Consider the following 14,933-nt stretch of genomic DNA (forward strand, 5'->3'; position numbering starts at 1 on the left):
CTAGAAGAGAGAGGTAGAGGGTTACTGGTGGGGGGGAAATCTATTTGGAAATCTTCATCTTGCCCTCTGATAGGCTAGGTGGAATTTACACCATATAGGATACACTTATCCAATCCTTTCAGTTCTACAGAAATGGCCTAGGGGGTAGGGATTGTAAAAAAGGGTTGAAGTGGGATTCGGTATATAACAGCCATCTTTAACTGGATCTCCAGGCCCCACGGAGGACTAGCTTGGTTCCAGAACTGCTTATGCCCTCTTCAGATCTGGAACCAGGTTTGTGGCGAGAGGACCAGTCACTCACCCCAATACGGTGCGGTTGGATGGTGGGGTGGGTGTGATGACAGAGGTGGGTGAAGGCATGGTGGGCTGCAGGGCGTCGAAGCCCAGGTGGAGAGGCAGAGAGCCTGGTCTGGGCCGCACCGGGAGGGCGCCTGGCCTCACGATTGTGGGGGTGGGGGCCGAACTCAGCGCTGGCCTTGGGGGAGTGTCCTGAGGAGAAGACAGGAAAGATGCTGAGTTCAACACCGGGTGATGAGTATGAGGTCCGCATGAGGTCAATAATGACTCGTTTCCAATGCATTCTGGATTGTTCCTTGATAGCACATAGACATATTAAAGGAGGAGTACAGCAGGCATGTTGTTCCTCTATCCTGTCATCCATTCGATCCCCATTAACAAACCACAGTGCCCATCCTGGTCTCTCATACCTACTTACTACCTGTTCCTCTGGCCCTCCCCTGTCCCCTACCTTTGGGTGTGACTGAAGGAACGTGACTGGCATGCCAACCCAGAACTCTAATCCTAACCAATTAGGTCATTCAACATGGGTTTGCTGGTCAGTCATGTCCCCTTAGTTTTGACCCCTACCTTTCCTCTTCTCACCATGGTGTCCCTGCTACTGTCTGACATGCTGGAAAAGGAATCTGGACTTCCTGGTGGGGAGGAGTCAACCTCAACAGGCGTCTCCTCCTTCACCTTCACGGCTTCCGCTGAAGGCGTCTGCAGGCTCATGTCCAGGGCCACCTCCCTGTTCGGGGCAGGGAGCTGGAGGAGAGGGGGGGAGAGAGGGAGGGAGAGGGAGACTGTGAGACACTACAAAGCACAGGAGAGATAGCCCTTCAGAAGATCCAGGACTCCAATCCCATTCCACCCCATTGCTCATGTGACTGACTGGGTTCCGATCCAGGTCTTCTGCGCGCAACAATACCATTAGTCCACTGACCTAAAGCCTAGAGCTTACGCAAGTCTTCAGGTCTCAGATAGAGTAACTCATTAGGCAAACGTGGTCCATGGAACCACCTGGGTTCTACTCACAGGGTTCTTGGCCCGCTTGTCGTCATCCTCCTGGGCCTTCCTGAACTCCTCAGCGAAGGAGCTAGCCAGCTCGTTGAACAGCCCCACCTCCTCGCAGTTCTTCAGGAAGCGAGTGGGAGTAGGGGTCTGGTCTGGAACAAGAAGAGAAACACAGAGAAACGTCTATTTTAGAAAATCTCTCACCTTTTTTCCCCCATACTTACCGTGCAAAAAAAAACAGCCAATGGATGGATGTTTTATTCTGAAACACTTTGGTGTGGAGATTTAAAGCTAGAATCCTTAGTTGCTACATACATTTTTGGACTTATAAATTAATTATATATATACACCCATTGATTATTGAATAATATAACTTAGAAACGGCTCATGAGTTTATATCAACTGCCACAACCCATCAGAACCCAAAATATAAACTTGAGGGCATTCGATTATCTGGCCCGGGTTACCCCAGTGGAAGGAGTTTGCACTGGGTGAAAAGTGACTGCATTCGTTTTGGAACCGGGCTGCCTCCAGGGCATGAGGATTCTGTGTTTTCACATGCAAAAGTGATTGTTTTCTTTTTAACTCTATCTGCCTTCCCAATGAAAACAAGTTTGAACATTTGAACATATATTTTATAGTCTCAAAAACCCGACCCTAGGCAAGTGTCTAGGTTTTGGTTTCAATTATGGACTCTTTTGGCATAGAAGAACGACATCTCTGCCTACATCACTACTTTATCTGCTTGATTACAATATCCGCTTGAATAAAATTGTAGCTAGCAAGATGGAGATCACAGGCTTGACACCTAGTTTGCATCAACGACCACTACAAAGGTTATGCCTGCAAACTTGGGTTTTGAATTGCGGAGTTCTGGCATGTCTGCCTCGTGATTCGTTGGGAGAGTCCCCAGAATGTGTTTTTTCCCCCTTTATCGCCGTAGGCAGTGACGTAGTTCGTCTATGCCAATAGAGTCCATCAGTGTTGCCTAGGGTTGGGTTTTCGAGACTATATCTTTTTAGGTTGTATGTTTCTGGACGTTGCACCACGCTGCCTTGTTGACAGCCTGACAGTGCGGCGCAGATTTGAGAAGGGCGCTCCTCCCTCACCACCTTTGACCTTTCACATCGCGGACCATACACCGGTGCACCACGGCTCAGGATAACAGAACTCCCTCCTTGTTTTACTCCAATGTTTGTAAACAATAGTTTAAACTATCATTTGGATATCATGGAAGGCCATTTATTGCATCCCTAGCTCTATGAATTTGAGAAAGGCTACATTTCTCCAGGCCCTTCCCTCAGCTTTTTCCCCCCAAAACAAAGGCAGGGTGACACTTTGTTATTCTTCAACTAAGGATTGTAGCTTTAAAGATAATCAAGATAATCCAATATTCAACTAAAAGGTCTTCAGGGAAATAAAACTAGACAGGTGGTGACAGAGATGCTATTTCTGACTAAAATGTTTTGGTGAGCACAACAAGTGACATTTTGGGGTACTCAACAACTGACAAGAGTACCAAAGTAAAGAGGCGACAGTGCAAACAGTAGAGTAATAAAGTTGAATAGACCAGACTCACTAGGAGAACCAGTACCTTGGATAATGACAGAGTCAGTCCTGGCAGGGGCAAACTTCAGACTCATCTCATGTTTGTGTTTGTGTACAGCCAGGTGGTCCTCGTTGGTAAACCTCTGAAGAGAGGGAGGGAGAGAGAGTTTATGAAGCTGATTAAACGCACGCACACACACACATCCCGAAATGAGATCCGAACCGGATCAAAGAAATTCCCCCCAACCCCGACAGGATCCGGTAATTTTTTTTTTTTAAATCAATATTCGATCCGATTCAGATCCGAGGTGGACCAGGTGTGACTCGAAACATGTCAAAGTTGAGAGAGAATCTAATCCAAATTGGATCGGGTCTGCATTCAATCCAAATTATTTTTAATTGATCTTTTACATACGGAGACCAGCAAATAATTCACTTTAGTCTGTAACCTACTGTAATATTCTGTATTCTTATACTGTTCAACATTAAAATCTAGTCTATTTAACTATTTTGATAATAATTGATTTAGACTAAAAAGGTAGGCTATAGCCTGTTTGACCAGCAAGCTTCAAATTAAAAATAAATGTTAAATAGTCTACGGAAGGATGGAGTCTCCTGCATTAATTTGCAACAATTGGGATTTAAAGCGAACATGTAGGCCTACCGTCCGGAGAGTTAATAAAAATGGAATCATTGAAGATAGAAGTCCTGATACTTCTTATCCTTACACAATGAATCAAATCGGGAGCCTTTCAACATAAGGCAACAATATTTCCTACAATATCAGTTTACTGTACAAACACAACATGAGCAGATTAACTTGGTCAACGATGTTGTTTATTAAAGACGATCAGAAAGAATGTGTCGGTAACTCTGCATTAAAATATAACTTATTTATTTTGAACGAAAGCCACGAAACTTGCGTACGAGTGAGTCCCAGCTTTATGCCTACAAATAGCCTATCACTCGAGTCATTCAACATTACTTACTTATATATTTTTTATTAAGATAGCAAAATAGCCTACTAAATAGGCCAAGCCTAAACAAATAAATTAAATAAACTAGTAAATTGACTAAATAAAACTCAAATGCAATAAGCTAAGGTCTTTAAAATATGGGCAACCTTTTTCCACTCCTTATATACAATGTGCATAAATGAGGCCCATACAGATGATTTGGCTGTCGGTTGTTCATCCCTGCCCTGTAGGCTACTCTCTTTCATTCAGTTTCTTCTTCATGTCAGCAAAGAACGACTCCATGTCTCAGAAACTCACTTCAGATAACCTATAGGCTATCCCCGATTTCCGCTGCGTCGTCCTCCTCTCCTACAAGTAGACTATTTTACCATGTCTCACGTGCAGTGCGCACTGGCTCGTTTTCATAATCTGAGGGTTAACTACAAAATGTTTTAATCTGACCTGGTCGGATCCCGGGTAATCGGGTTGGGGTAGATCCGTGAACACACACACACACACAAAGGGAGACAGACAGAGAGAGGTGATAATCTATTAGGCCTGATGCTCAGTCAGTTAGGTGCCAGACAGCAACTCAATATCAGATGTCAAGTCACAGAATCATATACATTTGACTTGCTATCTTTTGGAACACATTCATACGGTATCACCACAAAGAATATCTGTGATGTACAATTAGAGGTCGACCGATTAATTAGGGCCGATTTCAAGTTTTCATAAGAATCGGAAATCGGTATTTTTGGAAACCGATTTGGCAGATGTTTTTTTTTACACCTTTATTTAACTAGGCAAGTCAGTTAAGAACACATTCTTATTTTCAATGGTGGCCTAGGAACGGTGGATTAACTGCATTGTTCAGGGGCAGAACGACAGATTTTTACCTTGTCAGCTCGGGGATTCAATCTTGCAACCTTACGGTTAACTAGTCCAACGCTCTAACCACCTGCCTTACATTGCACTCCACGAGGAGCCTGCCTGTTACGCGAATGCAGTAAGAAGCCAAGGTAAGTTGCTAGCTAGCATTAAACTTATCTTATAAAAAACAATCAATCAATCATAATCACTAGTTAACTACACATAGTTGATGATATTACTAGTTTATCTAGCGTGTCCTGCGTTGCATATAATCGATGCGGTGCGAATTCGCGAAAAAGGACTGTCGTTGCTCCAACGTGTACCTAACCATAAACATCAATGCCTTTCTTAAAATCAATAGACAAGTATATATTTTTAAACCTGCATATTTAGTTAATATTGCCTGCTAACATGAATTTATTTTAACTAGGGGAATTGTGTCACTTCTCTTGCAACAGAGTCAGGGTATATGCGGCAGTTTGGGCTGCCTGGCTCGTTGCGAACTGTGTGAAGACTATTTCTTCCTAACAAAGACAGCCAAATTCGCCACACGGGGGATGATTTAACAAAAGCGCATTTGCMAAAAAAGCACAATCGTTGCACGACTGTACCTAACCATAAACATCAATGCCTTTCTTAAAATCAATACACAGAAGTATATATTTTTAAACCTGCATATTTAGCTAAAAGAAATCCAGGTTAGCAGGCAATATTAACCAGGTGAAATTGTGTCACTTCTCTTGCGTTAATTGCACGCAGAGTCAGGGTATATGCAACAGTTTGGGCCGCCTGGCTCATTGCGAACTAATTTGCCAGAATTTTACGTAATTATGACATAACATTGAAGGTTGTGCAATGTAACAGGAATATTTAGACTTATGGATGCCACCCGTTAGAAAAAATACGGAACGGTTCCGTATTTCACTGAAAGAATAAACGTTTTGTTTTCGAAATGAAAGTTTCCGGATTCGACCATATTAATGACCAAAGGCTCGTATTTCTGTGTGTTATTATGTTATAATTAAGTCTATGATTTGATATTTGATAGAGCAGACTGACTGAGCGATGGTAGGCACCAGCAGGCTCGTAAGCATTCATTCAAACAGCACTTTCGTGCGTTTGACAGCAGCTCTTCGCTGTGCTTCAAGCATTGAGCTGTTTATGACTTCAAGCCTATCAACTCCCGAGATTAGGCTGGTGTAACCGATGTTAAATGGTTAGCTAGTTAGCGGGGTGCGCGCTAATAGCGTTTCAAACGTCACTCGCTCTGAGACTTGGAGTAGTTGTTCCCCTTGCTCTGCATGGGTAACGCTGCTTCCGAGGGTGGCTGTTGTCGATGTGTTCCAGGTTCGAGCCCAGGTAGGMGCGAGGAGAGGGACGGAAGCTATACTGTTACACTGGCAATACTAAAGTGCCTATAAGAACATCCAATAGTCAAAGATATATGAAATACAAATGGTATAATAGAGAGAAATAGTCCTATAATTCCTATAATATCTACAACCTAAAACTTCTTACTGGGAATATTGAAGACTCATGTTAAAAGGAACCACCAGCTTTCATATGTTCTCATGTTCTGAGCAAGGAACTTAAACGTTAGCTATTTTACATGGCACATATTGCACTTTTACTTTCTTCTCCAACACTTTGTTTTTGCATTATTTAAACCAAATTGAACATGTTTCATTATTTATTTGAGGCTAAATTGATTTTATTGATGTATTATATTAAGTTAAAATAAGTGTTCATTCAGTATTGTTGTAATTGTCATTATTACAAATAAATAAAAAGAAAATCGGCCGATTAATCGTATCGGCTTTTTTTGGTCCTCCAATAATCGGTATCGGTATTGAAAAATCATAATCGGTCGACCTCTATGTACAATACACTCTGGTTTTTGTACCGCAGCCCTTTCAAACTAGACAACATGTCTTGGAAAAGCCATGGCTGACTATCGCTATATGCCACAAAATGCTGCTGACACTGAAAACACATTGACTCAACAGCTTGCTCAGCAGGGAAGTGGAATGCTAGGCCTGCTTGTTGGCTTACTGCACATCATTTGTTCTTTACTGACTTGCCTAGTAAAATAAAAAAGGTTAAAAAAATTGATCTAGCATCTGCTGTGCGTGCACTTGTTCTACTACTGCATTTGTAAGACTTATGGTCCACTAAACAAGTAGCCTAGAGCACAAGTATGTGTTTATTCAAGGTATGTGTTCTTCTCTAGTTCCAGCCCATCTGCAAAAGACAGGACACACATGTGCCAGTCAGGCAGGCACACCAAGGTGCTACAATAGTCTTCCTCGGTCAGTCTTTCTGTATTTGTTCTCTTCCCTTTTGGAGTTGCTTTGGTTTAGTTTTAGTTTACAGAACTAGATTGTGTTCATTAGGCACCAAACGGAAGGAAACACGCTGAAACCGTGATGGACTACGTGTCACTATGTCCAATAAGAAAAACAATTTAGTTTGCTGTTACAAAACTTTTTGATACATTTTACCCTGATGAATGCGACCGTGGAGGTGAATCAGGAGGGGATGCAGTAGGTGGAATTTTAATCATCATGGCTTTAGCATTTAGGCTGAGGCCCAAACGTTACCCTATTTCCTATTTAATGCACGACTTTGACCATGGCCCAAAGGCTCTGGTCGAAAGTGGTGCACTACATAGGGGATAGGGTGCTACTTGTGACGCAGGCTTTAGTTTCTCCTCCGTCTTCTTCTGAAATGAAGGCTATTTCTGTCTGCGTGAGTGTCACAGTAACAAGTTCAGTTGTGAGAGAGGGGGGAGAGAGAGAGAGAGAGACAGAGAAAGAGAGAGCCAAGTGGAAACACTGTCAAGTGTCAGGAGCATATTTTTAGCCAGTACCAGCTAGCGGCAGCGTCACCAATACACTCATACGTCTCACAGACTGACAGTATCTTTCCTGTGACCAAGACAACTGGGTTGGGCTGGGGGAAACCATCTAAAATTAGTCTCTCTGACCTGTACGTACGTAGGAGATACTGGAAGTAAGGATTATCATATCTAACAATAAATAGCAAACAGGTCAAAATGGAGACCCTGTCGCTGTAAACTCAAATTGTATAGAAGGATTCTTGGAAAGGCCAGACTAACACCAGGACAAGGTTTCCCCGTATTAATATGCTATGTGCCATAGCAAGACAAGGTCTGGACATGACCTGAATAAAATCATACTTCTGTTCTGTTCGGACTGAATAACACACACAGACACAGGGCAGCCAAGTGTTTGAGTGTGAAGCTGTCAAAACACACCCAAGGAGCATCAACACACTATGCTATGATGATTCACAACATGTTGACACACACACACACACACACACACACACACACACACACACACACACACACACACACACACACACACACACACACACACACAGAGAGAGAGGGACACAGACAGACATTAGGGTTGGTCGATGTCAATCTTCATCCTATCGTGATTATGTAGCCATAAAACCCCACATTGTGATATACGAGGGTATTGCCCCCTATTGGCCAACCCCATATTATTTTTACTCAGCTAAAATTACAGTTGGGCTATAGCGTGAAATCGAATGCTTCAACAGGACAAATCATGAGGAAAGATAATGTTGAAAGCCCGGGTAGAGACTAAGTGCAGGCAAATCTTTTCTAATATTTATTTCTGGTGGAGGAGCTGCAGCATAGAACAGGTGTGTGTGTGTGTGTGTGTGTGTGTGTGTGTGTGTGTGTGTGTGTGTGTGTGGCGCACATGATGGAACGGTGACTGTCTGATGAGGAACGGTCTTACCGTAGTGAGTAAGGGAGCACACTAGGTTCTTCAGAACTGGAAAATAAATTGCTTAATTAGCCCCATAAAATAATAAATAAATAATATTGTTTCTTCTAACTCTCGTAAAGCTTTGATTGAGAATAGCCTATGCCTAGGCTATTAGACTTACATTCTTGCGATTTTTGAAAGCAGCAACTTTAGGACAACACCAGGCTAGAATATTTGGCAACTAAGTGACTGTGACTAACTTGTCTTACATTTTTTTAAAGACAGGTTATCGGCCATTTAAAAAAAAAAACAATTATGTTGCATGAAGGGATTTTTCTGGCCCGCATGGATCATTTCTTTCTCAATAAGCTTAAACTTGATTTAAAACTTGTCATTACGTTTTTCTATTGATATGGTTTGTTCTCGCRCTCTCTCTCCCTCTCATTATTAGTCATTTTTACATTTGAGTCATTTAGCAGATGCTCTTATCCAGAGTGACTTGTATGGGTGTATGAATGTACATTTAAAAAAGATTGTGCGGTCCTCTGGCTACCTTAGGTTTTTAGGCTATTCAAACAACTTGTTAAGATGGAACTCCTTTACGTTTATTGTTTGATCGGGAGAAAGCATAAAACGATCAAAGTGTAGCCTATAGCCCAAAGTCATATTCATAGCCTATCGAATGGAGAGAGAAGGCTATAGCCCAAAGTCATATTCATAGCCTATCGAATGGAGAGAGAAGGCTATAGCCAAAGATTTTTTTAAACAGCTAGACACAAGATAGTTAAGTAGTGTCATTTTACGCCGCGTCGGTGGAATTACCGGCTCTGTCTGGCCTATATTCCTCGCTTGCGTTCTGTATGCAACATACTTATTGAAATAGGCTTTAGCAAATAGGAATTACCCAGAATGTCATTTGTGCTGCTGTGCTGTGCACTTTGAGACTCCCTTCTTTCCTGCGCGGTGCCAGTCAAGTTCAAATAGGCTAAAGCATTGTCCGTCACATCACGATGTCGTCACCATCAACGATGGCTGTCAATCATTGTCGATAGACGATACTATCATATCGCCCAACTCTTAACACACACACACTAGCAAGTCAGCTACAGACAGACATCAATGTTGATTCAACCAAATCTCAAAGGACATCCTGTACTTTTTATTTTAGCATCCATTGTAGCCTTTTTGTACCTGATTAATAAATGAATCATGTCAATAAATTAAATATGTTACAACATTGTTGTCCTTACAGAAGCAAGTCAAGTGGAAGCTAAAGTGTTTGTTGTGGTAACTTGAATTTCCTTACAGAAGCAAGTCAAGTGGAAGCTAAAGTGTTTGTTGTGGTAACTTCAATTGAGTCCCTTGGTGTCCTGAAGGTTCCGAGAGGGAAAAGGAGCCAACAAGCAATCAATGATTCATTCCAGACGCAAGTTACTGTGTGTGTGTGTGTGTGTGCGCGGTACAGTGTCTAAACACTAAAATGCTGAGGACAACACAGACTACAACACTAATGATTTCTTCTATAATAAAAAAGAGACAAAGTAATAACATCAATAATTCCATCTCCACTCTCTTAACAATACAGTCATCTGTTGTCTGCAAGCTGTCCACAGTAAAATATGTGGTAACACTTTTATAAGCATGTGGGAGCCTTTATAATGTTTCCTAATAACAAGGCGTATAAGTCTTAAGTCATGGCATCAATAGTCAAGGAGGGGAGAACCAGAGAGCGCGAGGTGTTGAAAAGACGTCTTCTTAACATTTTCACTGGGATTTGTATTGTAATGTTGTACTAGGCTTTAAAACAACTAGCCTATAGGTGAAATCTAGCACCTTAGGACAGAGTACAACAACACCTGTCTTGTTATGACTGCTATTCATCATGTTCTGCTGGCCAAAACCAACATTACATTAGACATGATTGTGGCGTGTGTAGTCGTAGACATACTTAACTGCCAAAGCAGTCACTAGTGTTGCGCGTCGCTAACCTCCAGTACAGCTGCGTCCCAAATGGCACCCTATTCCATATATAGTGCGCTACTTTTGATCACAGCCCTATGGGACTAAGGTGCCATTTGGGATGCCGTCAGCCACAGACATCTAGTGCCCAGCCGAGTCACGATATGGGTCTTCAACCTCTGTGTCTGCAGGGCAGTAGAAGTGAGACAGAGACAGGTTGAAACAATAACGGCGCCTAGATTACTCATCTGTACTGCCTGCTGCCTGTGACTCACTGGCTGGCTGAGTGGAGGAGACACATCCTTGTTAGCAATGTATCGCAACACCGCTAGGCTAGCTGTCTCTGTCAGTGATCAGTGTATTGTCCATGTGGGCTCTCACTGAGAAACAGAAGTAGCCGAGAGACCCATGTTCCACTAGCTAGCTATCACTAACAGTGCGATCAGTGTGTGTGTGTGTGTGTGTGTGTGTGTCGTCCATGAGGGCTCTTCCAGAGAAACAGAATAAGCAGAGCTAATCCATTAAATAGCCTACATTAGAATTGTTTCGCAATTCTAGCTTCCTAGCTAGTCATTGTCAAGCCAATAAGGAGTTGGCGAGAGAACAGAAACAGACTGGCAATAGGAATGTGTTGTCCATGTGGTCACTCAGCCAGCTAACTAAAACATGTCTACTCTCTACCCATGTTCTATTCCACTGACAGCAGTGGGAAATTCCATTCATTTCACTACAGAACTAGACCATGTAGAGTATGAATGAATATCGTCAGTTTCAACTTCCCAATCAACTGATTGAGGAGGATGCTCACTTAGAGTTATTCCAGAGTCAACTGCTATAGACAACACACACTAACACAAAGCCACACACACACACAAATACCAAGTACAGCCATACAAGCGCACACACTATTATACAAACACACAAATACCAAGTACAACCATACAAGCGCACACACTATTATACAAACACACAAATACCAAGTACAACCATACAAGCACACACACACACACTATTGTACAAACACACACACAAATACCAAGTACAACCATACACACACACACACACACACCTGAAACCCGAGACAAGACAGAGGTAGTTGACGGCTTACCTGTCCACAGCCCGGAGCGTTGCACACAAAAGGTCGGTCGTCCCCCATCTTTGCAAAGAGTTTGCAATGTAACTGTGGGAAAGGAGAAGAGAACATTGTTGTCGTTTCTTTTCTTTTCTTAATTTCCTCAAAGCGGTTCAGTTGGTCCTCCAGTAGACTATTCCAGAAAACAACAAAGCAGGAATACTCCTGTCCTGCTGGTAGGCTAGCTATAGTCAGGGCAGCCAGGAAGCAGAATGGATTTAAAAATAACCTACCCAAGCAGGGAGGAAAACACACACAGACACACACACACAGCTAGGCAGCGAGATGAGGTCTCCCTGGTGGCMTTTCCTTCATACCAGGGGCTTTCAGCTGGCCAATGAATGAGGAGAAGCTTACAGGAGAGAAGGAAGCTAGCATTTGGTTAATACATAGACTTCTCCATCACACCCACCACTAGTCCCCAAGCACCCATTCTTGACTCCGTCTCTCGCTCTTCTTTTCTGTAGGCTCTCTCGCTCTCCCTCTTTTTGCCAGCTCCCTCAATCTTTCAGATTCAACTACCACTCTATAGTCCAGTAGCCTACACGTCAATGCCCCCCCCCTCGTCTACTTTTTGAAGGATGTCATCTCTAATTCCACAGCTCAAATATCTGTGCGCCATACATCCCCTAGTGACCCTCAACAACCATCTTTCATCTCACCTCGTATACGTCCCAAATGGCACCCTATTTCACTGCATAGTGCACTATTTTTGACCTCAACCCCATGGGCCCGGGTCAAAAGTAGTGCACTACATAGGGAATAGAGTGCCATTTTGGTCATAGCCCTTATCGTGTGATCTCATTTGCCTGTTCTTGTCTGCTGCTGTCACCCCACTTTCTCAGTGACTTTACTGCCACAAGCAAAACAGAAATCAAGCACGTTCAGAATGCCATACCAAGAACTCCTAGTCTAACGAGAAGAGAKCTAGCGCATAGCTAAGAAGGGAAGGTCACTACAGTTGATGAATGGGAGACACACTACTCTCAGCTGGTGTTGGAAGGTGTGAATTGTCAAGAGTTTGAAACTCGCTCATCAAAAATTGTTGCCAATAAGGTACAACACTGTAAATTAGATGTAGGCCTATGCTGCTCTGGGTCATACTCATTAGTGCACAACGTAGCAAAACATTATGCAACGAACAAAGAAAACAAGCATTGGACAAAATCAGATTGTATTGGACAAATTCCCTCCCTGTTTCAGGACATTTCCTCTTAGGCCATTTAGGCCCACCCACCTTCTCTCTATCTAATCTGCAGTTTCAGTTGATTTCACCCACCTTTTCTCTATCTAATCTGTAGTTTCAGTTGATTTCACCCACCTCTCTCAACTCACATTTCCAAGCATAGGCCTATACTCTACTATTAACAAATGTGACATAACACACATACAACACCGTTAAGTTTCTCCTCCCAGACCGTGTGTGAGTACAGTTGAACTGACATGATCTAAAGCTTGTTTGGCGGTTACAGGCCTGGGTTCAACTTTGTCTGTCAACTGTCTCTGTGGAGTACTCCTCCCCTCCCTTGCTCGCTCTTCTCCTCCTCACCTCTTCCTCCCTCTTCTCCTCCTCCTCCCTCTTCTGCTCCCCCTCTCTTCTATCCCACCCTCTTGCTTTTCCTCTCTTCCCTCTCTCCCCCACAGTGAAGACAGGTTGGGAAGTTTAGTAAAGATAACTTGGTCATGAAATGTTTATCATGGGATGTGATGTAATGTTGGGGATAGGTCATTAACATTGAATGACCAAGTTATCTTTACTAAACTTCACAACCTGACTTCAAGTGGAGCATGGGAGAAGACAGGGATGGAGAGACAGGAGAGGGAAGGATGAGAAGAGATGATACTTGGGGGTGGGGTGCGTTATGGCATACATTTTTCAGCAGCACTCTGTCCTAATGTCCCAACACAAGCCTCTAGATGACGTCTGGCAACAACTATTACACAACGCAAGTCCCACAACACACACACACACTAATGCACAACAGATTATACAACAGCATCACGTTCTCCTCCAATAACATCCAATGAAGATGCCATGTAGATCTGTAACCATGTAAATATCTGTAAGAAACCATGTAATTACAACCTGTTATAGGCCTTTTTACATAGTAATTACATTGCCAGGTAGGCCTACTGTGTAACCGCAGTGTAACTGCACATTTACATAGCCTAGRACTCGACTTACAACCTTTTATAGACCACTGGTTTTAGTAGCACTTATCATGTTTCCACTGTTCAATCTCTCGACTCTCTCGAAAAATACAAAGGCCGCATGTTATTTGCCTATAAAAAGCAGGCTGGTCTATCCTTCCCCAGTGAGATCAAAGGAGGAAACGGAACACATACAAGGCAGAGGAAGAGGGCTTGATTCCGAACAGACCTCACAGGCTGTGTCAGCGTCCCAGATGGCACCCTATTCCATATTTAGTGCACTTCTTTTGACCCATTGGGCTCTCGTCAAAAGTAGTCCCCAATATCAGGAATAGGATGACATTTGGGATGCAGGCTTGTGTGTGGAGCGGAGAGCAGCAAGCCAATACAGCAGGCTGGTGTTAGGCCTCTTCCGCTGCCCACACTAAAACACATTCCTCTGAGTCCATTTGGGCAGAGATGTGTGAGTTCAGTCCATCTACACACGACAATACACCAGCAACTCGTTATACTCATCGTGTGAACAAACAGGCTGTGTGCCATATCAAGGACAAAAACTGGACGGAGCAGGAGGGGTGGGGGACAGACTTTTACTTGTACACTTGATTACATGGATATGCTTCTTGAAACAAGCTATTACACTTCGTAATTATAATGGCATTTCATTATTATTCAGGTAATGACTTAAATATTAAATCAACAAATTAAGAAATGCCAGGTTGGACAGGATCTGTCGCATTTTTGTATTGACACAACATTAACAGAGTCAAAATAAAGATATATGCCTAACTTGTCCTTGTCTGTTGGCTTTTCTGCACAAAATAGTTTTTTAAATACAGATTCTAATCTCGACGCACAAAACCATTCAAGCAAAGTCGGATGGGTTCTCTCCCACTTTTCCCAAAATATTCACATTACGTCACAGACCTTGCTGCTGCGGTCATTCGAAGTTCTTCAAAGAGAGATGGCCGTCGAGAGAAATCATGTAGCTTAAGCTACTGAAGATAGGCCTTTTACTAGATTAAATCAGAAAAGGAGCGTTTGAGTCTTATTAAAGAGATATATATTTTAGGAAACTCTTAATGGAAGTCCAGTGCATTCGGAAAGTATTCAGACCCCTTGACTTTTTCCACTTTGTTACGTTACAGCCTTATTCTAAAATGGATGAAATACTTCCCCCCCCCCCTCCTCAATCTACACAACACCCCATAATGGCGAAGCAAAAACAGATTAATCAAATGTTTGCAAATGTATATA

At 42.8% G+C, this 14,933-nt stretch overlaps 1 protein-coding gene across 6 annotated transcripts in view; it reads right to left on the bottom strand.

The window, feature by feature from the left end:
• LOC111976692 (cyclic AMP-dependent transcription factor ATF-7) overlaps positions 1–14,933 on the bottom strand; it is a 47,044-nt gene that overhangs the window by 11,137 nt on the left and 20,974 nt on the right. Inside the window, exons 1-6 of one of the 6 annotated variants that reach the window (XM_024005718.2) lie at positions 11,938–12,033; positions 11,502–11,573; positions 2,873–2,984; positions 1,315–1,445; positions 868–1,044; positions 302–489 (exon numbers count right to left, since the gene is read on the bottom strand). In XM_024005718.2, coding sequence (XP_023861486.1) covers positions 302–489; positions 868–1,044; positions 1,315–1,445; positions 2,873–2,984; positions 11,502–11,573; positions 11,938–11,958 — 701 coding nt within the window. In that variant the 5' untranslated portion in view covers positions 11,959–12,033. Of the gene's footprint in view, positions 1–301; positions 490–867; positions 1,045–1,314; positions 1,446–2,872; positions 2,985–11,501; positions 11,725–11,937; positions 12,034–14,933 lie in introns of those variants that run through there. The other 5 variants (XM_024005719.2, XM_070448081.1, XM_070448080.1 and 2 more) reach the window with 5 other exon arrangements.

Source organism: Salvelinus sp. IW2-2015, linkage group LG17 (assembly GCF_002910315.2).
Source record: "Salvelinus sp. IW2-2015 linkage group LG17, ASM291031v2, whole genome shotgun sequence".
Lineage (NCBI taxonomy): Eukaryota > Metazoa > Chordata > Actinopteri > Salmoniformes > Salmonidae > Salvelinus > Salvelinus sp. IW2-2015.